Consider the following 23,341-nt stretch of genomic DNA (forward strand, 5'->3'; position numbering starts at 1 on the left):
GAGTCTCTCCTTGTATGGCAGGTGGCGGATGCTGGCAACCAGTCTCGTGGCCCGTCGCTGTACCCGTTCAATGCGTTTCTGGTCTTCTCGGTTGAAGGGTCCCCAGACCGCGTTGGCGTATTCGAGATGGGGGCGAACCATGGTCCGGAAGAGTGTTGGAAGCGTAGTCTCATCAATTACTCCGAAAGATCGACGAATGACTGTCAGAATGTGTGACGCTTTGGCCACGACTGCGGCAGCCTGTTCCCGGAACTTGAGCTGGTGGTCTATCTTGACCCCCAGGTCCTTTTCCACCAACGTCTGCTCTAACATAGTGTCTCCCATACGGTACAGGTGATTGGCGTTTCGAGGACCTAGGTGAAGAGACTTGCACTTCGACTGATTAAAAGGAAGTTGCCATTTCTCAGACCATCCGAGCAGGGCATCGAGGTCTCGTTGCAAAGCCTCCGACTCTGAAGCCTGGCCGACACTTCTGTACAGCTTCGTGTCGTCTGCGAATAACTTTAGCCCTGACGAGACACAAGCGGGCAGGTCATTGACAAAGACCAGGAACAGCAACGGGCCCAGGACCGTTCCCTGTGGTACGCCACTGGTGACAGGAACCCAGTCTGACTTTGCCCCATTTATCGACACACGCTGCTGTCGGTCAGTCAAGAAGGCCCTTATCCATTCGAGCAGCCGACCCCTAATGCCGCAGGATTGGAGCTTCAATAACAGGCGCTGGTGAGGCACATATATATGTAGCATTCATAAGCGGCAATCCTTCGGTGTCTTTGATCCGCAATATTGACAGCTGATTTTCTCAATGCAGCTACCTTTTTTCAAAAAAAAAGTTTAAAAGTTTGTTCAAAATTTTGTATATTCATGTTTTACTCCCAAAAATACGTCAATAAATCGGTAATTATTGGTTCAAAGAGCTCTTTTGACGTTTATCAAATGAAAATATATGTAGAGTTCTTTCGTTAAATTGATGCCTAGCATCAGCTGTTCGTTTTTAAAATGCATGTGTGCAGTCCCAAGGGCAGTCCAACAAGTTTACCCCCGCGTTCGATGTCTCTCGGACGACGAAGATTCTACGTCGTCCGACCAATCCCTTCCAAGGTCAGCGGGGGCTCGGCTGCGGTTATAGAACGTGATTGGCCGGACGGCGTAGAATCTTCGCCGTCCGAGAGACATCGAACGCGGGGTACGTTAGGGGGTTTTGCGGAGTTGTGGACCGTGTGTCGGAATTGGTGCTTGGATTTTAGTCAATTGTTTTTTCTTGGAATAGTTGAAGCATTCAAGGTGGTAATTAGTGGCTTAAGGACCAAATAGCAGGAAATTGGAAATTGTATTTATTAAAGTTAATTGAGCAATTGCATACAGTAAAAATGACAGATGGCAGAGTCTGTGAAACTCCAGCATGCAATAAAAGTGCAAGTCTACAGTGTCCCACATGTTTGAAGAATAACTTACCACCTACATTTTTCTGCTCTCAGGTTCGTTGTTACCTGGTTTTCAGAGTGTCCTACTGGAGAACTTCTGTTTCGTAACTTGGTGGCCGAAAGTTTATGTTCAAATGACCTGAGGGCTGTTCACGGGCCCTGTGTGCGGTCGGACTGCACACAGCCTCCAAGCTCCGCGCACTGTGTCCCTATGTCAGCCTTCCGTCACCGCACACAGTGATCGCTGTGGCCGGTCGGAACTGGCCACAGCGGACCGTCCACCAAGCGCAGCCGTGACGTCAGAGCCGCCTACCCATCCCCTACCCCCATGCTTGCTGGACGCACCGCACACACCGCACGCGGCAGTGTGCGGTGCCCGTGAACAGCCCTCAGAATTGTCTTATCCGATTCCTGTCACCGTTGGATCCAGAAAGGCGAATTTGGATGCTGCAGGGGCTTCCTTCCAAGAAGTTTCTCCTTGTTTCACAAACTGAGATTCTAGTCATTATGCACTGTTGTGCAGATTAACCCACACTGTGTGGGGGGTGTTAATACAACCCCATTAGGTTTTTCGCAAATATCTAAAAAAAAAAAAACAGTGGCACTGCAAGCAGTTTTAGTGCGCCTGTTCATACATCATTTCTGCACATGTTGTGAAAATTTCAGACCCGGGTAGTTCAAGGTCAATATCAGGTCACAAGGTTACATTGAGTGACTGTACATACTACATCAGAAAAAGTTCAAAGGCTCACTAGATAGCTACACCGACTGAATGATCACTATGAAGCATTCAGTGATTGATATGAGCAGTGGTATGTATAAAATGTTTGTCTTGGATTTTTTATATTTGTGACCTAAGGTCAGCTCTTGAGTCTTGACCTTGACCTGAGGTCAAATTTTCAAAATGACCTTTCAAGGTCAACTTATAGCTCATTCGACGCGTCTCAACGAAAGGAACACGATGCTGCTAAAAGTTATGTCGTGGCTCTCGTGAGTCAAACGTTATTGCCGAAAAACATTTTTCGTGAAAACTGCTATTTTTTACAGTTTTTGCCCTCTGGAGGCTAAACTGTTGACCTGAGATCAAATCTGAGGGCAACACTCAGAAAGGTCTGTAAAAGGGCTATTGAATGCGCTTTCCCGCGGCGATGTAGCTCTATTGGTTTCCAAGTTAGCCATTGGCAGTTTCCAAAATTATTTAAATGGACTAAATTTGACCTTCGATGACCTCTGGTGACCTGACCTTTGACCTGACCTAAAAATGAATGAGGTGTTTCCATCATTATTTTTGACGCTCTTTCGATTGCCGCTTACTTCGTGTCGCTACGTGGCCCAGGAGCCGAGTTATAGGGGGGGGGGGCGTGAAAACGCCCTCCCCCCTAGCATGACACGTAAAACACAAGCCACCAGCACGGCGCAGGTTAAAACAATTCATTCCTAATGAAACTTTTCAGTTTTTATTCTATTTAAACTAAAATGCCTCAATTTATGGTAAGCGGCTAATATTTGCCCCTCCCCTGGATCTGCTAGTGATTGCTATATCAATATTAATCCAGCTGGCAACTGGCAAGAGAGGGCTATGCAATACCTGGGAGGATGGTGCGAACATCTGAGCATTTGTTCAGAAAAAGGTTTGATCTACCATTGTGGCGCCATTGATATAAAAATGCAACAACAGAAATTGTAGGTGTAGGTTTGTAGGTTTTAGGCTGTAGGTTTGTAGGCTGTAGGTTATAGGTTTGTAGATTGTAGGTTGGTAGGTTGTAGGTTGTAGGTAAGTATTGTAACACCCGTCGTGTTCAGATCTTAAGTATATTTCGGCCCGGCTGTCACAACATCCACTGCAAAGCAAGGGGGCCATGCATTAGCATGCAGGAGACGTGCACACTGCAAAGCATGCGCCGGCACACAACACACATGGACACATCACATTTCTCCCCGCCCGACAGCATCCGTACCGCGTCGTAAGCACACACACGAAGCGCAAAACATCGAAACGGTTAACGATTAACGAATCCAGTCTCCGAACATATCTGGAGGACGTCGTGACCTACCACTCCTGCGTACCCCACTATCAGGCTCTGCAACTGGCAATAAAATCGAGTGGCTCTCAGGGACAGCCCGCGAATCTCGTCTCTCCTCGTGGGGCACAGCAGAGTCACTTGGGCCTCCAGCTGATTCCCCTTGCTCAGAAGGAGCCAGCGCATCCCCAGACTCACCTTCAATGCCTGGGATCGACTCTGTCGCGTCAACACTCTCCGGCTGAAGCGAAGACGGGGTCCCATCAGGTATCGGACCACCGCCATGATCATCATCATCGAGTTCCACATCACGTGGAACAGTCTCAGAGGAAGCACCCGAACCACGGATGTCCAGAGACTCCGAAGCAGAATCCACTGGTAAGACCACATACTCTGGCTCTACGTCATCATGGACGTCGTCATGGCCACCGGGAGAACTCCCGTCCCCCACAGGGCTCCCCGGGGGCGGACGACGATCGACGGGCTGATCGACAATGCTCTCACTCTCATCATTGTAGGCCTCATCCTCTCGGACGACACACGGTTTGATCCTGTCGTGGTGGACCACCAGCGACGTCCGCTTGCCGGCGACCGCCAACCTAATTCGGTAGGTTTGCGGTGACAACACCTCCACGATCTGGTACGGACCTGTCCATGGCCTCTGGAGCTTGGGAGACAGTCCCTTCTTCCTTACTGCGCGATGCAGCCAGACAAAGTCTCCCACGATGTACTGCGTCTGGTTCGACACAGACTCGTTCCTCTCCGCTCGAAGAGCGGCAGCACGTTTGATTGCGTCGACCACCTTTTCTCGAATCTCAGCTAGCTCGGACGCCGAACAAACCCCATCAGCTGGGCAATGTTCCGCCCCACAGGCCACGTCCAGCGGGAGTCTGGGCGACCGTCCATGGAACAACTCAAACGGAGCAACCCTAGTGGTTTGGTGCTTACTCGTATTGTAAGCGAAAACCACCTTCGCCAGAAAGAGGTCCCAGTTACGCTGGTTGTCCGCCACAAACATCGCTAGCATGGCACACACAGTTCTGTTAAACCTTTCCACCTGTCCATTCGATTGTGGATGGTAGCCGCTGGTTCGGGACTTCTCAATACCCAGGTGAGCACAAACTTCCCGAAAAAGACGACTCTCAAAATTTCTACCCTGATCGGAATGGATCACTTGAGGGCAACCGTATCTGCAAAACAACTCCTGAACAAGAACCTCGGCAACAGTGCCAGCCTCCTGATTGGGAAGAGGGAACGCCTCAACCCACTTCGAAAATCCACAAGTGACGACAAGTATGTACTTGTTGCCTCTGTCCGACTCCGGAAAGGGCCCGGTGATATCGGTGGACACCCACTCCCATGGACGGGAGGGGACCGGCATCTTTCCGAAGGAGGCCCGGTAAGGACGAGTTGGACTCTTTCTCTGGGCACAGAGGTCACAAGACTTGACATATGCCGTAACGTCACTTGCCAAACTTGGCCAGAAGAATCGTTCTTTCACCCTTTCAAGAGTTTTCGCGACACCCAAATGTCCAGACCAGGCGCTATCGTGTGCCTCTGACAAGACCTCCTGGACCAGCCCAGCAGGAATCACGAGCTTCCTTCGGCCATCGCTGCTGGCGTACAGCAGCCCAGAAGACGCGTCCACCTCTAGGGCATCACGGACACTCAAGAGACGTCTCAGCGACGCCGAAGGGCTAGCTGGAAGGGGCACATCGTACAACAAGCAAACAATCAACTGAAGAATGTCCCGATCACCACGTTGAGCTACAAGCATTCGAAGCTCGTCCGGTCTGAGCTCTATGTGTCGTACACTCGGCTCAACAACCGACCGGGACAGGGCGTCTGCGTGAGGAATGGCACGACCAGGGCGGTACACCATGCGGTAAGGGAACTGCTCGAGCTCGAGAATCCACCGAGCGAGTCTTCCTCGTGGATCTTTGCAGCCACGGAGGAAGGTCAGAGGACAGTGATCAGTCTGGAGAATGAACGGGCGGCCCTGTAGGTAAACAGCAAAATGACGGACAGCCCAAACAACGCCCAGACATTCCCGCTCTGTCGCGCTGTACCGCGCCTCAACCTTCGTCAAGCATCGACTAGCGTACGCCACTGGCCTTTCTACACCACCGATCCTTTGAGACAGAACGGCTCCTAAACCAATGGCACTAGCATCCGTCGTTAGCACAAATTCCTCGTCAAAATCAGGGAACGCCAGCACTGGCGCTGTGGTAAGTAACCGTTTTAAGTCACTAAAAGAGGCTTCACATGAGTCATCCCAGGAAAATCTAGCTCGTTCTTCTGTGAGTCTCAACAAAGGTTTCGCCACTGTGGAAAACTCGGGAATGAATTTCCGAAAGTAGCTCGCAAGACCAATGAACCTTCGCACATCATGCACGTTCTGAGGTCTGCTAAAATCGCGCACGCAGGAAACCTTGTCAGGGTCCGGGGCCACACCACGACTGCTGACTATATGCCCCAAAAACCTAACCTCCCGCCGAAAAAAGCTACACTTTTTCAAATTGAGCTTCAGATTTGCGCTTGTCACAGCATCCAGAACGTGATCGACATTCAGCAACGCCTCATCAAATGACTTTCCAAACACAATGACATCATCGAGATAAACCAAACACTCTTTCCATGTTAGCCCGGCAAGCACGGCCATCATCAAACGCTGGAAGGAGGCAGGGGCCCCCTTCAAACCGAACGGCATTCTCAGAAATTCCCAAAGGCCTGTGTGAGTCGAAAAAGCAGTCTTTTCCATATCTCGCTCATTTATGTCCTGCTGCCAGTATCCGGACTGCAAATCAAGAACGCTAAACCACACCGAGCCAGACAAAGCATCAAGGCAGTCCTCTACTCGAGGCAGTGGGTGGGAATCGCCATGGGTAACATCGTTCAAACGACGGTAGTCTATGCACAGTCGCAAAGACCCGTCTTTTTTACGTACCGGTACGATCGGGGAGCTCCATGGGGAACAGCTCGACCGGATGACCCCATCCCGCTGCATCTTCTGGATGGTGTCCTCCACGTCACGCCTGTCATTGACGTTTACCCTCCTCGGGGGCTGCGACACAGGCTCAGCGCCCTCCACCAGTGGGATGGCATGCTTTACAAGACCACACTGTCCCAGCTCGCCATTCAAAGAGAAAGCACGCTCGTGGCGCATGAGTAAGTCGCGCAACGCATTCCGCTGGCTGTCTTCTGACAAATCAGAGTCACGAATCAACGGATCCACCCAGTCACAAGACGCATCACTCACATCGACGCCAGTGTCACACAAGCTCGAATCAAACGCCAAGCGCGCCACTACCGCGTGGCTCGGCAGGCGCACCTCTCGAGACGTAGGATTTAGCAACATCACTGGAATCAAGCGGTCAGGGGGAACCGTCGTCATAGCTCTCGCGCACATCACAGTATGGCGCTCGGACAATAGGTCACTGAATTCCACGACCACATTACCGCTAACACCCGGTGGCACCGTACACAATACCACACTCTGATGCTTAGGAGGGATGCATACTTCCTTTGACAAACGAACACAATCTGCCATCTCAGAAACATTGCATCGACGCACGCTGACAGTACTGGTTGAGAAGTCTATCGAAACAGAAGTACCCAACCTCTTCAAAACATCCGTTCCCAAAATACAGCTAGGAGCCAGGTTACGCACCACGTACAGAGGCTGGTCACGCAATGTTTGCTCACCTACAGTGACATCACAAATAATTACACACATGAGATCCAGGGCGCTCCCATCCACCGTGACTGGCTGTCTCACTGGAGGTATCTTCTTAACATCTAAACCTGATATCACCTCCGATGAAACAACACTACATTGAGCACCCGTGTCCAAAAGCCACTCCACCCTGCGATCGTCCACCGCGCCCGACACGAACACCTCAGCGCCATCACGACCTCCCATCCTCGAAGCTGAAGACACCTGAGCACTCCGACCATCAGCAACGCGCCCCGCACGCGCAGCCGCGAGCGCGAACGGCAGCGCACGCAACATCCCCGCGCCCCTAGCGGGAGATGCACCCGGAACTGCAGACAAACTCGCCGCGCAGTCCGCCACAGGCAATGCAGCACTCGCAGACGGCGCCGCCACCCACGGAGACGCAACATCGGCAACAGACGGTACCCCGACCGGCGCACTCCCCGAAGGCGGGGTCCCCGCCGGCGACAGCGCAGCAGCATCCACAATCGGCGGCGGCCCAGCCGGCGGCGGCGGAAACGTGACATCGGGAGGCGGAATCGTGACGTCCGGAGGCCGCAAAACACCTACGATGGCTGGCCCCCCAGCGGGCGCGGGCGCACCCAGCTCCGCCGACGACGACCAGATCGGCGGCGAGGCAGCGCCAACGGGACGCGCCCCAGACGACGGCACCGACGCAGCGGCCCCCGGCGGCCGCGCACCAGCACCCTCAGGCGACTCCCAAGACGGCAGCGGCGGCATCCCAGTCGGCAGCAACGGAACGGCGACGGCCGGAGGCGGCGACGCAGCACCGGCATGCGGCGCCCCCACCGGCGGCCACGCCATCTCCACCGGGTCACCCCCGAAAGGCGGCGGCCGAGCCGGCAGCGGCGCACCCAGCCCCGCAGGCGATGACCAGACCGGCAGCACCCCCGCAGGCGGAAGCGAGGCAGCAGGCGACACACAGGGCCACAGATGCGGTCCACCGACGGCGGACGGTCCCCAAATCGGTGGCGCCAACACAGAGTCCACAACCGGCGACCGAAACGGCGGCGCACGCAGTCCCGCAGAAGACGGCCGGACCGACGGCAACCCCGCCGGCGGCAGCGACGCAGCGCCGACAGGAGGCGACGCAGCGACAGCAGCGCCAGAGGGCCGCACTCCAGACGACGACGCCGACGCAGCGGCAACAGGCGACGCCCAGGCCGGCGGCGGCAGCCGAGCCGCGACATCGCCGTCCTCCCCACAGCGATGAAAATGTGGGGGCATATCAGGAGCAGCCAAGGGCAGCGCGACAGGCAGCCCCGCACCAGTCGCGCGCACTAGAAATTCGCACAGCCTCTTGCAAAGTGGCCCGGCTGTTGACACTTAAAGCAGACAATCTGCTCCTTCTTCCCACTGCTCTTCTTCGGGCACTGACGACTCCAGTGTCCTTTCTCACCACAGATAGGGCAAGGATTCTGCGGTTTGGTCGCGCCCCTCTGATCGACGCCCCTCTGAAGACTGTCCACTTTCTGTTCCAGAACTGATACCGCCTCAGTCAGTTTCTGAAGCTGGGTCTTCTCTGAGCATGCAGCTTGAGGGGTGTCCGACGCCACAGCCCTCACCAGCGATGGAGCCAAAACCCGCTCCAACCTCCTTGCCCGGGCGATCAATTCTCTGTACGATTCATGCTCCCCAGCTCCCACCAACAACTGTACTCTCAGAGCTTCAGCCAGACCACCATTGATGAAATGTGTCTGACACAGCTTCTCAAGCTGTTCAGATGAGAAACTAGGATAGGCCTTGCGACCCAAACTCTTCAATGCTTCACCAAAATCCAGCAATGACTCACTCACTTGCCTCCGTCTGGATGCAAACATTTGTGCATAGTCCGATTCCAGAGCGCATGTCCCATACTCCTTCTCCAGAGCCAACTTCAGTTTTGAAACAGTGTCTCGCTCTTCAACTGGGAGGCTACGATAAAAATCGAACGCTGCACCAGTGAGGGCTGTTGGTAGCTGCAGGCCCTGTACAGCCAAACTCCAACCATTAGCACGTGCAACCACCTCGAAGTGATCCAGGAACCGATGGACATCATCAATGCCATCAAACTTCTCCAGTCGAGCATGTCCAACAGCTTGTGCACCCAGGTGGGCCACCTCCTGCTTTGAGTCAGGCATTCTAACGTCGTTAGTTGACAGTTGCACTGAGGTTTGCACCAACACCCATGCAACAATCCCTTCGGAAACTTGGGTCCCAAGCCGGGCCGAAGGCTGCCACCAATGTAACACCCGTCGTGTTCAGATCTTAAGTATATTTCGGCCCGGCTGTCACAACATCCACTGCAAAGCAAGGGGGCCATGCATTAGCATGCAGGAGACGTGCACACTGCAAAGCATGCGCCGGCACACACAACACACATGGACACATCACAGTATGTATAGTTAGGTCAGGTTTGATTGCTTTATTTCTGGTATTTTTGCCACATGTAAGTATCATATATGGATTCAGGATGTCAAATAATGTAAGAATATGCAAAATTTATGCTGTTAAAGTGTATAAGAGTTTTTCTGAACATTTTCCAACATATGCCTGCAATATCCTAAACTTTGAATGCAGATTATCATCAGTTAACTGGTCTGGGGTTTAGAGAAGGTGAGATAACCACAACAAATTTCATTTGCTTCTTAAAATATACAGGGTGTTTCATAATGAATGTCAATTTTAAACTGGGGAGTTCAAAAAGAAAAAATGTGTCTAGCACGTGCAAACTTTCAAGCATTGTTGGAAATTGATGGACATTTTATATAAATAGCATTCAATGCCAAAGTTGTTGTCATTCTTTTTTCAGAACCGGATATGTCGGGTTCACCTCGCGGCTCGCCGTGCTCAAATGATAAATACGCCATTTTCGAAAGAACAGCAGGCGTGGATAGTGCTACAGTTCGGAAGCCTTAAGAACATCTCCAAATTTATGAGAAAGTTTCGGCTTCATTTTAGAGTTAACCCTTCACTTTAAAGTTCACTTTAGACTTGAGCAAGACTTCGTTGACTCCCCCATGGACTGCGAAGAAGTGCTCCGGGCCGTGCGCCATATCCGTGGACGGGACCGAAAGTGCGTTGATCTTCACGGGGCTGTGGTGGAACCGTTTGTCTAGATAGAGAAAAGTGAACAGACAAAAATCAAATGTCCAAGTCTTCTGGTGTATGTGAATCTAAAAATTATGCAAATATATTGTTTTATATGGCTAATATGGCAAATTTAAAATTGACATTCTTTATGAAACACCCTGTAGACATAGTTTAGTAGAATTATCGACAACCTTGTTTTCAGAAAGTGTGGTGTTGACAAAGCTATGTAATCCTTGTCGTTTATATGTCAAATATTGTCATGTTTCAGGAATGCTTCAAATCCAGCTGGAAGGATCACAAGGCCGTCCACAAAAAGGGTGAGCCCTCGGCGCCTGGGGGGGGGGGGGGCGACCGTGGCAGGGCGGGACTGCTCTGAGGGATCTGGCACCCAAATAACCAGCTTGGTGGAAGTGGAAACCATTTTTGTATTTAAGTATCTGCAGGTGGTGAATTATCTTAACATACTCCAAATCTAAGCCTGCTGCCTCTCTGTAGCTTCTTTATCATGGTAGAACTTTTTGAGTGGGTGCACAATCCAAGAGAATCCAAATGACAGTTTGCCTAGCTGGGTATTTCGGTACAAGAGGCCCCTTCTCGGTGGGAGTTGGGCGTCTCCCCTGCGTGTGTGTACTGTCCGTGGAACACAGTCCTCCACCCAGTATCCGACAGTGTATCGTCCGGTGGTCTGACGTGACGTGCGCGTGGTGTTTGGTTTTGTTTGGAATCTCTTTCACGAATGTTTGTGACGTTCATCCGTTTGGTGTTTGTTTGTGGCGCCCATCTGGTGTTTGTTTGTGATGGCTGTCTGTTGTTTTTTGTGATGGCTGTCTGTTGTTTGTGACGCCCGTCTGGTGTTGTTTGTGACTAGGTACTGTCTGGTGTTTGTTTCAGCCGAGAAGAGGGACAGTGACCGGTACAACCCGTGGCCCAAGTACTTTTTCACAGGTGAGTGCCGCCACCGCCACCCACAGCCGTGGCATTCGTTCAGCACGCCCAAACCGTGTGAATCTACCGGTCAGACAGCAGCGACTGTAAGCTGCTGGCTGGCTCTCACTGGAACGCGCAGTACCAAACTCGGGCCTTTCTGTTGATATAGGGACGTTTTGGATGGCAGTTTGCTCTTGCTTAGTGTAATCCGTTGACTGAAGTTAATAGTTGCGCTGCTGATGGGACTAGTTCGTTATGTATCGTGCCAGCGTGCATCTCGATACAGTGGCCAGACGCCGAGTTGCCGGCCTTCCCAGGCACCACGGCAGTACAGCGGGCGGGGGTTAGTTCCCACTCTGTCCGCCAGGGGCGCTGTGCTGTCATTGTGGGCGGAGATTAGTTCCCGTTTTCTCCGCCAGGTGCGCTGCGCCCGTTCCCGGTCAGCCCCAAGAGAGAGGTGCCGGAGAGCATACCCCGCACAGACTACGCCGACCACCCGAAAGGTAACAGGGCCGGCCGGCCGGCCGGCTGTGAGGGCGCCCGGCGCCGGTCCGCAGTCGCTCCGTCACTGCACGTCGGGCCGGCCGCGCAGGGTCAGGGCGACGTGCGCGCTGTAACTGCACTCTCCTAAATGTGCAATCAGTTGGCTATGTTTGTGTGCGTCGTTGCTCTTTTAGTGTATGGTGTTTGTACTTTGTACTGTGTATGTGCTCGTTGTGGCCAGAGGCCCTGCCTCAGACGCTGTTCAGTCGCTCCTGCCGCCGCTGTATCTGTTCAGTCGCTCCTGCCCCAGCCGCTGTTCAGTCGCTCCTGGCTCAGCCGCTGTTCAGTCGCTCCTGCCCCAGACGCTTTTCAGTCGCTCCTGCCCCAGCCGCTGTTCAGTCGCTCCTGCCTCAGACGCTGTTCAGTCGCTCCTGCCTCAGACGCTGTTCAGTCGCTCCTGCCCCAGACGCTTTTCAGTCGCTCCTGCCCCGAAGCTGTTCTGTCGCTCCTGCCTCAGACGCTGTTCAGTTCAGTCGCTCCCGCCTCAGACGCTGTTCAGTCGCTCCTGCCTCAGACGCTGTTCAGTCGCTCCTGCCGCCGCTGTATCTGTTCAGTCGCTCCTGCCCCAGACGCTGTTCAGTCGCTCCTGCCCCAGACGCTGTTCAGTCGCTCCTGCCGCCGCTGTATCTGTTCAGTCGCTCCTGTCCCAGCCGCTGTTCAGTCGCTCCTGCCTCAGACGCTGTTCAGTCGCTCCTGCCTCAGACGCTGTTCAGTCGCTCCTGCCCCAGACGCTGTTCAGTCGCTCCTGCCCCAGACGCTGTTCAGTCGCTCCTGCCGCCGCTGTATCTGTTCAGTCGCTCCTGCCCCAGACGCTGTTCAGTCGCTCCTGTCCCAGCCGCTGTTCAGTCGCTCCTGCCGCCGCTGTATCTGTTCAGTCGCTCCTGTCCCAGCCGCTGTTCAGTCGCTCCTGCCTCAGACGCTGTTCAGTCGCTCCTGCCTCAGCCGCTGTTCAGTCGCTCCTGCCTCGGACGCTGTTCAGTCGCTCCTGCCTCAGACGCTGTTCAGTCGCTCCTGCCCCAGACGCTGTTCAGTCGCTCCTGCCCCAGACGCTGTTCAGTCGCTCCTGCCGCCGCTGTATCTGTTCAGTCGCTCCTGCCCCAGACGCTGTTCAGTCGCTCCTGTCCCAGACGCTGTTCAGTCGCTCCTGCCGCCGCTGTATCTGTTCAGTCGCTCCTGCCCCAGACGCTGTTCAGTCGCTCCTGTCCCAGCCGCTGTTCAGTCGCTCCTGCCTCAGACGCTGTTCAGTCGCTCCTGCCTCAGACGCTGTTCAGTCGCTCCTGCCTCGGACGCCGTTCAGTCGCTCCTGCCCCAGACGCTGTTCAGTCGCTCCTGCCTCAGACGCTGTTCAGTCGCTCCTGCCCCAGACGCTGTTCAGTCGCTCCTGCCCCAGACGCTGTTCAGTCGCTCCTGCCGCCGCTGTATCTGTTCAGTCGCTCCTGCCCCAGACGCTGTTCAGTCGCTCCTGCCTCAGACGCTGTTCAGTCGCTCCTGCCTCAGACGCTGTTCAGTCGCTCCTGCCTCAGACGCTGTTCAGTCGCTCCTGCCCCGACGCTGTTCAGTCGCTCCTGCCGCCGCTGTATCTGTTCAGTCGCTCCTGCCCCAGACGCTGTTCAGTCGCTCCTGCCTCAGACGCTGTTCAGTCGCTCCTGCCCCAGACGCTGTTCAGTCGCTCCTGCCCCAGCCGCTGTTCAGTCGCTCCTGCCGCCGCTGTATCTGTTCAGTCGCTCCTGCCCCAGACGCTGTTCAGTCGCTCCTGCCCCAGACGCTGTTCAGTCGCTCCTGCCGCCGCTGTATCTGTTCAGTCGCTCCTGCCCCAGACGCTGTTCAGTCGCTCCTGTCCCAGACGCTGTTCAGTCGCTCCTGCCGCCGCTGTATCTGTTCAGTCGCTCCTGCCCCAGACGCTGTTCAGTCGCTCCTGTCCCAGCCGCTGTTCAGTCGCTCCTGCCTCAGACGCTGTTCAGTCGCTCCTGCCTCAGACGCTGTTCAGTCGCTCCTGCCTCGGACGCCGTTCAGTCGCTCCTGCCCCAGACGCTGTTCAGTCGCTCCTGCCTCAGACGCTGTTCAGTCGCTCCTGCCCCAGACGCTGTTCAGTCGCTCCTGCCCCAGACGCTGTTCAGTCGCTCCTGCCGCCGCTGTATCTGTTCAGTCGCTCCTGCCCCAGACGCTGTTCAGTCGCTCCTGCCTCAGACGCTGTTCAGTCGCTCCTGCCTCAGACGCTGTTCAGTCGCTCCTGCCTCAGACGCTGTTCAGTCGCTCCTGCCCCGACGCTGTTCAGTCGCTCCTGCCGCCGCTGTATCTGTTCAGTCGCTCCTGCCCCAGACGCTGTTCAGTCGCTCCTGCCTCAGACGCTGTTCAGTCGCTCCTGCCCCAGACGCTGTTCAGTCGCTCCTGCCCCAGCCGCTGTTCAGTCGCTCCTGCCGCCGCTGTATCTGTTCAGTCGCTCCTTCCCCAGACGCTGTTCAGTCGCTCCTGCCTCAGACGCTGTTCAGTCGCTCCTTCCCCAGACGCTGTTCAGTCGCTCCTGCCTCAGACGCTGTTCAGTCGCTCCTGCCTCAGACGCTGTTCAGTCGCTCCTGCCGCCGCTGTATCTGTTCAGTCGCTCCTGCCTCAGACGCTGTTCAGTCGCTCCTGCCGCCGCCGTATCTGTCCAGTCGCTCCTTCCCCAGACGCTGTTCAGTCGCTCCTGCCTCAGACGCTGTTCAGTCGCTCCTGCCCCAGACGCTGTTCAGTCGCTCCTGCCCCAGACGCTGTTCAGTCGCTCCTGCCGCCGCTGTATCTGTTCAGTCGCTCCTGCCCCAGACGCTGTTCAGTCGCTCCTGCCTCAGACGCTGTTCAGTCGCTCCTGCCTCAGACGCTGTTCAGTCGCTCCTGCCTCAGACGCTGTTCAGTCGCTCCTGCCCCGACGCTGTTCAGTCGCTCCTGCCGCCGCTGTATCTGTTCAGTCGCTCCTGCCCCAGACGCTGTTCAGTCGCTCCTGCCTCAGACGCTGTTCAGTCGCTCCTGCTCCAGACGCAGCTGTTCAGTCGCTCCTGCCTCAGACGCTGTTCAGTCGCTCCTGCCCCAGCCGCTGTTCAGTCGCTCCTGCCCCAACGCTGTTCAGTCGCTCCTGCTCCAGACGCACCTGTTCAGTCGCTCCTGCCCCAGCCGCTGTTCAGTCGCTCCTTCCCCAGACGCTGTTCAGTCGCTCCTGCCTCAGACGCTGTTCAGTCGCTCCTGCCTCAGACGCTGTTCAGTCGCTCCTTCCCCAGACGCTGTTCAGTCGCTCCTGCCTCAGACGCTGTTCAGTCGCTCCTGCCTCAGACGCTGTTCAGTCGCTCCTGCCCCGACGCTGTTCAGTCGCTCCTGCCGCCGCTGTATCTGTTCAGTCGCTCCTTCCCCCGAAGCTGTTCAGTCGCTCCTGCCTCAGACGCTGTTCAGTCGCTCCTGCCTCAGACGCTGTTCAGTCGCTCCTTCCCCAGCCGCTGTTCAGTCGCTCCTGCCTCAGACGCTGTTCAGTCGCTCCTGCCCCAGACGCTGTTCAGTCGCTCCTGCCTCAGACGCTGTTCAGTCGCTCCTTCCCCAGCCGCTGTTCAGTCGCTCCTGCCTCAGACGCTGTTCAGTCGCTCCTGCCTCAGCCGCTGTTCAGTCGCTACTCGCTCCTGCCTCAGACGCTGTTCAGTCGCTCCTGCCTCAGACGCTGTTCAGTCGCTACTCGCTCCTGCCTCAGACGCTGTTCAGTCGCTCCTTCCCCAGCCGCTGTTCAGTCGCTCCTGCCTCAGACGCTGTTCAGTCGCTCCCGCTCCAGACGCCGCTGTGTCAGGGGCTCAGCGCCACTGGTCAGTCGGTCCTGCCTGACACTGTCCCTTGCTCGGGGCGCCGCCGGGCGGGTCGCTTCGGCATGGTACCGGCTGGACACGCTACCTCACCTGCCATTGGCGTTCAGTCGGTGCCGCGGCTGGTACTCTGTCGCCGGTGTGTGCGCCGCCGGTGTCTGTGTGTCAGTATCTGTATTCTGTACCGTGCGCCGCAGGTGGTGTGTCAGTATCTGTATGTGTACCGTCCGCCGTCAGGTGTTCCGATCTCGGAGCAGAGGTGTCAGTGTGTCTGCGTCAGTGTGTCGTTATGTCCCCCCGCCCGCAGGTGTTCCGATCTCGGAGCAGAAGGTGTCGTTATGTCGTTATGTCGCCCGGCAGGTGTTCCGATCTCGGAGCAGAAGGTGTCAGTGTCTTTGTCAGTGTGTCTGTGTCAGTGTGTCGTTATGTCGTTGTGTCGCCCCGGCAGGTGTTCCGATCTCGGAGCAGAAGGTGTCAGTGTGTCTGTGTCAGTGTGTCTGTGTCAGTGTGTCAGTGTCTGTGTGTCTGTGTCAGTGTGTCGTTATGTCCCCGCCCGGCAGGTGTTCCGATCTCGGAGCAGAAGGTGCGCGGCTCTGTGTCAGTGTGTCGTTATGTTGTTATGTCCCCCCCGCAGGTGTTCCGATCTCGGAGCAGAAGGTGCGCGGCTCTGTGTCAGTGTGTCGTTCTGTCGCCCGGCAGGTGTTCCGATCTCGGAGCAGAAGGTGCGCGGCTCGGCCTACATCAAGCCTCTGGATGATGAGGAGGTCGAGGGTATGCGCGTGGCCTGCCGACTGGGCCGAGAGGTGCTGGAGGAGGCGGCCGCCGCCGTCAGCGTGGGCACCACCACCGACCACATCGACCGCATCGTCCACGAGGCCTGCATAGAGAGGTGGGGCATAGACCAGAGGCCTGTGTAGAGAGAGGGACCAGAGGCCTGCATAGAAAGGTGGGACATAGACCAGAGGCCTGCGTAGAGAGGTGGGACGTAGACCAGAGGCCTGCGTAGAGAGGTGGGACACAGACCAGAGGTCTGTGTTGAGAGGTGGGACACAGACCAGAGGTCTGTGTTGAGAGGTGGGACACAGACCAGAGGCCTGCATAGAGCAAAACTGACAGAGGGGCTCGGCGGACCAGATCACCGTGGTGAAATGAGATTAGGGGTTATTCTCCTAACTTTAACCCGTTCGACTAAGGCATGCTACGCGTTTGCAGCATAAGCTCTAGGCCACTTCTCATCCCAACCTGGAGTCGCTGAAGATTCGCATCATGACAGTATAGGAGGACCAGGAAATGTCCTACATCGTCAAATACGCAGGCGCTTCCACCCCCGTGTCAAGGCTGTCGTCGGCACAGACGGTGGTTACATTGAATAAGCACTTAGCGGGAGTTATGTGGCTTGATGTCCCTGGCCATTGTTTGGATCTACGATTGAGTGTCTATGAATCAAAGGCATTTGCTTTAAAAAAAAAGTTGAAAACGCCAGGACTTCCCGGATACCCTGTAGAGAGGTGGAAACTGGGATCAGAGACCAGAGGTCTGCATGAAGAGGTGGGACCGGGGTATGATGGTGACAAGTATTAAACATTACCGTCATCGGTAAGGCTTATGGATCTAGGGCTGAGCAGTTGGACCACACATCTGTCCAGTGTACAGTGTGTGTGTGTGGGGGGGGGGGGGGGCGGGCCTGTATAGACGGCCTGGGCCGGCGGGCTGACGATACTGGGCGTGTGTCGTGCCGCGCTGACCGGCGTGTGACCTGACCTGGCCGGGGTACTGGCCGGCCGGCAGTGAGGCCGCCTCTGTAACTGACCTTCCCCCCCCCCGTGTCACAGGGAGTGCTACCCGTCTGTGTCTGACCGCCCCTTCCCCCCCCCCCGTGTCACAGGGAGTGCTACCCGTCGCCGCTCAACTACTACCAGTTCCCCAAGAGCTGCTGCACCTCTGTCAACGAGGTCATCTGCCACGGGATACCGGACGCGCGGCCGCTCCAGTCGGGAGACATCTGCAACGGTCAGTGGCGGGCGGTCGCGGCGGTCCAACGGTCAGGGGCGGTCGGTCGCGGCGGACCAACGGTCAGCCGCAGTGAACTTGTGGTCAGTCACGGCAGCAGTCAGTGACACGGTGACGTCTTTCACCATTGGCCATGTATCTACATATAACGTCTGCTGACATATTGTTTGGCCTCTGCTAACCCGTCTGTGACCCCCCACCGACCGATGTGTGACCCCACTGACCGATGTGTGACCTCCACTGACCGGTGTGTGACCTCCACTGACCGGTGTGTGACCTCTGACCGGTGTGTGACCTCCACTGACCGGTGTGCCGCCAGTGGACGTTACCGTCTACCACCGCGGCTTCCACGGCGACCTGAACGAAACGTACCTGGTGGGCGAGGTGAGCGCAGAGGCGCGCGACCTGGTCACCGTCACCTGGCAGTGCCTCCAGAAGGCCATCGACATCGGTACGTACCGGCTTTCCCTACCTCCGACCCTCCCTTGTATACAGACCAGTACCTCCAGAAGGCCATCGACATCGGTACGTGCCTGCGGACCGGCCCTCGCTCCCTCCCCCGGCCCTCCCTCCCCCGTATACAGGGTGAAATGGCTAAATTGAGACAAATTTGGTTCTTCGATAAACTGCTGCGGATTCGCCGATTAACCGTCGCCGGGGTGCTCTGTATGGTCAGTAACTGTCCCCATATGCCCGCTGTTAGGGTGCTCTGTGTGGTCACTGACTGCCCCCTCCGCCGCCGGGGTGCAGCTCTGTATGGTCAGTAACTGCCCCCTCCGCCGCCCGGGTGCAGCTCTGTGAGGTCACTGACTGCCCCCTCCGCCGCCCGGGTACTCTGTGTGGTCACTGACTGCCCCCTCCGCCGCCCGGGTGCAGCTCTGTATGGTCACTGACTGCCCCCTCCGCCGTCGCCAGTGCGGCCCGGGTGCAGGTCTTTGTGTGGTCACTGACGGCCCCCTCCGCCGCCGCCAGTGCGGCCCGGCGAGAAGTACCGTGAGATCGGTCCCCTCCACTGTCCGCCCGCCGCCCGGGTGCAGCTCCGTATGGTCACTGACTGCCCCCTCCGCCGCCGGGGTACCGTGTATGGCCACTGACGGCCCCCTCCGCCGCCGCCAGTGCGGCCCGGCGAGAAGTACCGTGAGATCGGTCCCCTCCGCTGTCCGCCCGCCGCCCGGGTGCAGCTCCGTATGGTCACTGACTGCCCCCTCCGCCGCCGGGGTACCGTGTATGGCCACTGACTGCCCCCTCCGCCGCCGCCAGTGCGGCCCGGCGAGAAGTACCGTGAGATCGGTCCCCTCTGACTGCCCCCTCCGCCGCCGCCAGTGCGGCCCGGCGAGAAGTACCGTGAGATCGGTCCCCTCCTCTGTCCGCCCGCCGCCCGGGTGCAGCTCCGTATGGTCACTGACTGCCCCCTCCGCCGCCCGGGTGCAGCTCCGTATGGTCACTGACTGCCCCCTCCGCCGCCCGGGTGCAGCTCCGTATGGTCACTGACTGCCCCCTCCGCCGCCCGGGTACAGGTCTGTGTGGTCACTGACTGCCCCCTCCGCCGCCGGGGTGCTCTGTATGGTCACTGACTGCCCCCTCCGCCGCCGCCAGTGCGGCCCGGCGAGAAGTACCGTGAGATCGGTAACGTGGTACAGAAGCACGCCTCGGAGCGCGGCTACTCTGTGGTGCGCTCCTACTGCGGCCACGGCATCCACCGGCTCTTCCACTGCAGCCCCAACGTGCCCCACTACGCCCGGAACAAGGCAGCAGGCGTGATGCGGCCCGGGCACTGCTTCACCATAGAGCCCATGATATCGCAGGGTGAGTCACTTACTGAACACAGAGTCCATGGTATCGCAGGGTGAGTCACTTACTGAACACCAGAGCTGGGCGCGTTCCTCGATTTTCGGTAGTGCGTTAGCGTTCCTGCGTTCCTCCGGCCGCGGTTAGTGCGTTCCTGGAATAACGTTCCTCATTTTTTTTCGCTCGGTGCGTTAGCGTTCCTGCGTTCCTGCGTTCCTCCCTCAAAAATACCGCCGAACCACGCGGCGCAGGCCCAACCAAACACGGGGCGAATCGATCACAGAATACCCAGAATGGCGACGTGGGGCCGAAAAGCAGCTCGACATCTCTTTTCCGAATCGAATATCTGAAATACGTTTTACCAATATCATCCGTAGGGTTTTCAACAAAAATACGACCTGCTTAAAAACAATAGTTAAGTTAAAAGATGTATCTTAGTAAAAGTTATCATATTTACTTTACACATTTAATGCCTGAAACTGAATCGAACAGTAAACATCACCTCTAAAAATCTTTACACATTTAATGCCTGAAACCGAATCGAATAGTAAACATCAGCACTAAATCTAAGCAAGCCTTCCTCGATTCGACCGACAAGTGGCGCCTCTACCGGCAAACACACTCGAGATTCAAACATTTGACACAGAGGTCATTGGCAGCAATATAATTTTTCGGGTGGTTCCGCAAGAAGGCAGGAACGCTTCAAAATTTCGGGTGGTGCGTTCCTCTTACTTGCGTTCCTTTGAAAAAAAAACTTTGCGTTCCTGCGTTCTTGCGTTCCTAAAAAGGGCGGTGCGTACGTACGGAAGAACGGAGGAACGCACTAAAGGAACGCACTTGCCCAGCTCTGCTGAACACAGAGCCCATGATATTGCAGGGTGAGTCACTATCGCACCATAGGGTAATAACTAACCCACCATAGAGCCCATGATGTCGCAGGGTGAAAGACCAACTGAATGCCCCCGTGATCCCCGCCCTGTCCCAGCCCTGTGACCCCTGACCGGTGCCGTATCACAGTCTGACCGCTCTGACCGGCGCCGTGTGACAGTCCCCTGACCGCTGTGCCCGGCGCTCCGCCAGGGACGTGGCGCGACGAGCAGTGGCCCGATAACTGGACGGCCGTCACCGCCGACGGAAAGCTGTCGGCCCAGTTCGAGCACACACTGCTGGTCACAGGTGAGACCGACGGACAGACAGACAGACAGACAGCGCAGTTCGAGCACACACTGCTGGTCACAGGTGAGACGGACGGACGGACAGACAGACAGACAGACAGACAGACAGACAGACAGACAGACAGACAGCGCAGTTCGAGCACACACTGCTGGTCACAGGTGAGACGGACGGACGGACAGACAGACAGACAGACAGACAGACAGACAGACAGACAGACAGACAGCGCAGTTCGAGCACACACTGCTGGTCACAGGTGAGACGGACGGACGGACAGACAGACAGACAGACAGACAGACAGACAGACAGACAGACAGACAGACAGCGCAGTTCGAGCACACACTGCTGGTCACAGGTGAGACGGACGGACGGACGGACGGACGGACAGACAGACAGACAGACAGACAGACAGACAGCGCAGTTCGAGCACACACTGCTGGTCACAGGTGAGACCGACGGACAGAGTGACAGACTACTAGACAGACAGACAGACAGACATACAGCGCAGTTCGAGCACACACTGCTGGTCACAGGTGAGACGGACGGACGGACAGACAGACAGACAGACAGACAGACAGACAGACAGACAGACAGCGCAGTTCGAGCACACACTGCTGGTCACAGGTGAGACGGACGGACGGACAGACAGACAGACAGACAGACAGACAGACAGACAGACAGACAGACAGCGCAGTTCGAGCACACACTGCTGGTCACAGGTGAGACGGACGGACGGACGGACGGACGGACAGACAGACAGACAGACAGACAGACAGACAGCGCAGTTCGAGCACACACTGCTGGTCACAGGTGAGACCGACGGACAGAGTGACAGACTACTAGACAGACAGACAGACAGACATACAGCGCAGTTCGAGCACACACTGCTGGTCACAGGTGAGACGGACGGACGGACAGACGGACAGACGGACGGACGGACGGACGGACGGACGGACGGACGGACGGACGGACAGACGGACATGGCACTGTGTGACACGGTGCCGCTGTGTAGAGTGTGTGACCCGGTGCCGCTCTGTAGCGTTCGTGACCCGGTGCCGCTGTGTAGTGTGTGTGACCCGGTGCCGCTCTGTAGTGTGTGTGACCTGTTGCCCCTACATAGCGTTTGTGACCCGGTGCCACTTTGTAGTGACTGTGTGACCCGCTGCCCGTACATAGCGTTTGTGACCCGATGCCGCTCTGTAGCGTTTGTGACCCGGTGCCGCTGTGTAGTGTGTGTGTGACCTGTTGCCTCTCTGTAGTGTTTGTGACCTGTTGCCCCTACATAGCGTTTGTGACCCGGTGCCGCTCTGTAGTGTTTGTGACCCAGTGCCGCTGTATAGTGTTTGTGTGACCAAGTACCGCTCTGTAGTGTGTGTGACCCTCTGCACCTATATAGCGTTTGTGACCCGGTGCCGCTCTGTAATGTGTGTGACCTGTTGCCCCTACATAGCGTTCGTGACCCGGTGCCGCTGTGTAGTGTGTGTGACCCGGTGCCGCTCTGTAGTGTGTGTGACCTGTTGCCCCTACATAGCGTTTGTGACCCGGTGCCACTTTGTAGTGTGTGTGACCCGGTGTCCCTACATAGCGTTTGTGACCCGGTGCCGCTGTGTAGTGTGTGTGACCCGGTGCCGCTGTATAGTGTGTGTGTGACCTGTTGCCCCTACATAGCGTTTGTGACCCGGTGCCGCTGTGTAGTGTGTGTGACCCGGTGCCGCTGTATAGTGTGTGTGACCTGTTGCCCCTACATAGCGTTTGTGACCCGGTGCCGCTCTGTAGTGTGTATGACCCGCTGCCCCTATATACCGTGTGTGACCCGGTGCCGCTGTGTAGTGTGTGTGACCCGGTGCCGCTGTGTATAGTGTGTGTGACCCGGTGCCGCTGTGTAGTGTGTGTGACCCGGTGCCGCTCTGTAGTGTGTGTGACCCGGTGCCGCTGTATAGTGTGTGACCCGGTGCCGCTGTATAGTGTGACCTGTTGCCGCTGTGTATAGTGTGTGACCCGGTGCCGCTGTGTAGTTTGTGTGACCCGTTGCCCCTCTGTAGTGTTTGTGACCCGGTGCCGCTCTGTAGTGTTTGTGACCCGGTGCCGCTGTGTATAGTGTGTGTGACCTGTTGCCGCTGTATATAGTGTGTGTGACCCGGTGCCGCTATATATGTAGTGTTTGTGACCCGGTGCCGCTGTGTGTAGTGTGTGTGACCCGGTGCCGCTGTGTAGTGTGTGTGACCCGGTGCCGCTGTGTATAGTGTGTGTGACCCGGTGCCGCTCTGTAGTGTGTGTGACCCGGTGCCCCTATATAGTGTGTATGACCCGCTGCCCCTATATACCGTGTGTGACCCGGTGCCGCTGTGTGTAGTGTGTGTGACCCGGTGCCGCTGTGTAGTGTGTGTGACCCGGTGCCGCTGTGTGTAGTGTGTGTGACCCGGTGCCGCTGTGTAGTGTGTGTGACCCGGTGCCGCTGTGTAGTGTGTGTGACCCGGTGCCCCTATATATAGTGTGTGTGACCCGGTGCCGCTCTAGTGTTTATGACCCGGTGCCGCTGCGCCCGCAGAGACCGGAGTGGACGTACTCACCAAGCGGGAAGGCACCACGCTGCCGCGCTTCCTGGACTCGTCCTCGTGATGGCCGGCCGCCCGGCGCCCCGCCCCGCCCGCCGCGGGCTCCCCTGCTGTGCCGTGTTATCAATAAATTGTGCCGCTGAGCCGGCGTGTCCCTGTCCCGCCGCGCGGGCTGAACCCACACCGGGATGTGAATCGTCGGCACCCCGGGTCAGAACAGCCCGCCGCGTGACTAGTGAATACAATGTGTAACTCGCGCTAACATAATGTCTAAGCCTGA

At 56.7% G+C, this 23,341-nt stretch overlaps 1 protein-coding gene across 2 annotated transcripts; it reads left to right on the forward strand.

Annotated features, from left to right (window-relative positions):
* The first annotated feature begins 1,163 nt into the window (after positions 1-1,163).
* LOC122368615 (methionine aminopeptidase 1-like) lies at positions 1,164-23,341 on the forward strand. Of its 2 annotated transcripts, none has more exons than XM_043342750.1 (10): positions 1,164-1,478; positions 10,522-10,570; positions 11,145-11,198; positions 11,600-11,683; positions 16,235-16,424; positions 17,421-17,545; positions 17,865-17,996; positions 19,142-19,351; positions 20,414-20,509; positions 23,055-23,341. In XM_043342750.1, the coding sequence occupies exons 1-10, from the start codon at positions 1,371-1,373 to the stop codon at positions 23,123-23,125; spliced, it is 1,119 nt and encodes a 372-aa protein (XP_043198685.1). In that variant the 5' UTR covers positions 1,164-1,370; the 3' UTR covers positions 23,126-23,341. The 2 variants fall into 2 exon arrangements, with proteins under 2 accessions (XP_043198685.1, XP_043198686.1); XM_043342751.1 differs by having other exon boundaries at positions 1,166-1,186.

Source organism: Amphibalanus amphitrite, unplaced genomic scaffold (genome assembly GCF_019059575.1).
Source record: "Amphibalanus amphitrite isolate SeventyFive unplaced genomic scaffold, NRLGWU_Aamphi_draft 000961F_arrow, whole genome shotgun sequence".
Taxonomy (NCBI): Eukaryota; Metazoa; Arthropoda; class Thecostraca; order Balanomorpha; family Balanidae; genus Amphibalanus; species Amphibalanus amphitrite.

What these genes read in the sequence shown, in the direction of transcription:
- LOC122368615 (XM_043342750.1), top strand. Translation starts at nt 1,371, where the DNA reads ATGACAGATGGCAGAGTCTGTGAAACTCCAGCATGCAATAAAAGTGCA. An exon ending in CTACATTTTTCTGCTCTCAG is followed by an intron (nt 1,479 to 10,521) that starts GTTCGTTGTTAC and finishes GTCATGTTTCAG; the next exon opens with GAATGCTTCAAATCCAGCTG. An exon ending in GTCGGGAGACATCTGCAACG is followed by an intron (nt 17,546 to 17,864) that starts GTCAGTGGCGGG and finishes GTGTGCCGCCAG; the next exon opens with TGGACGTTACCGTCTACCAC.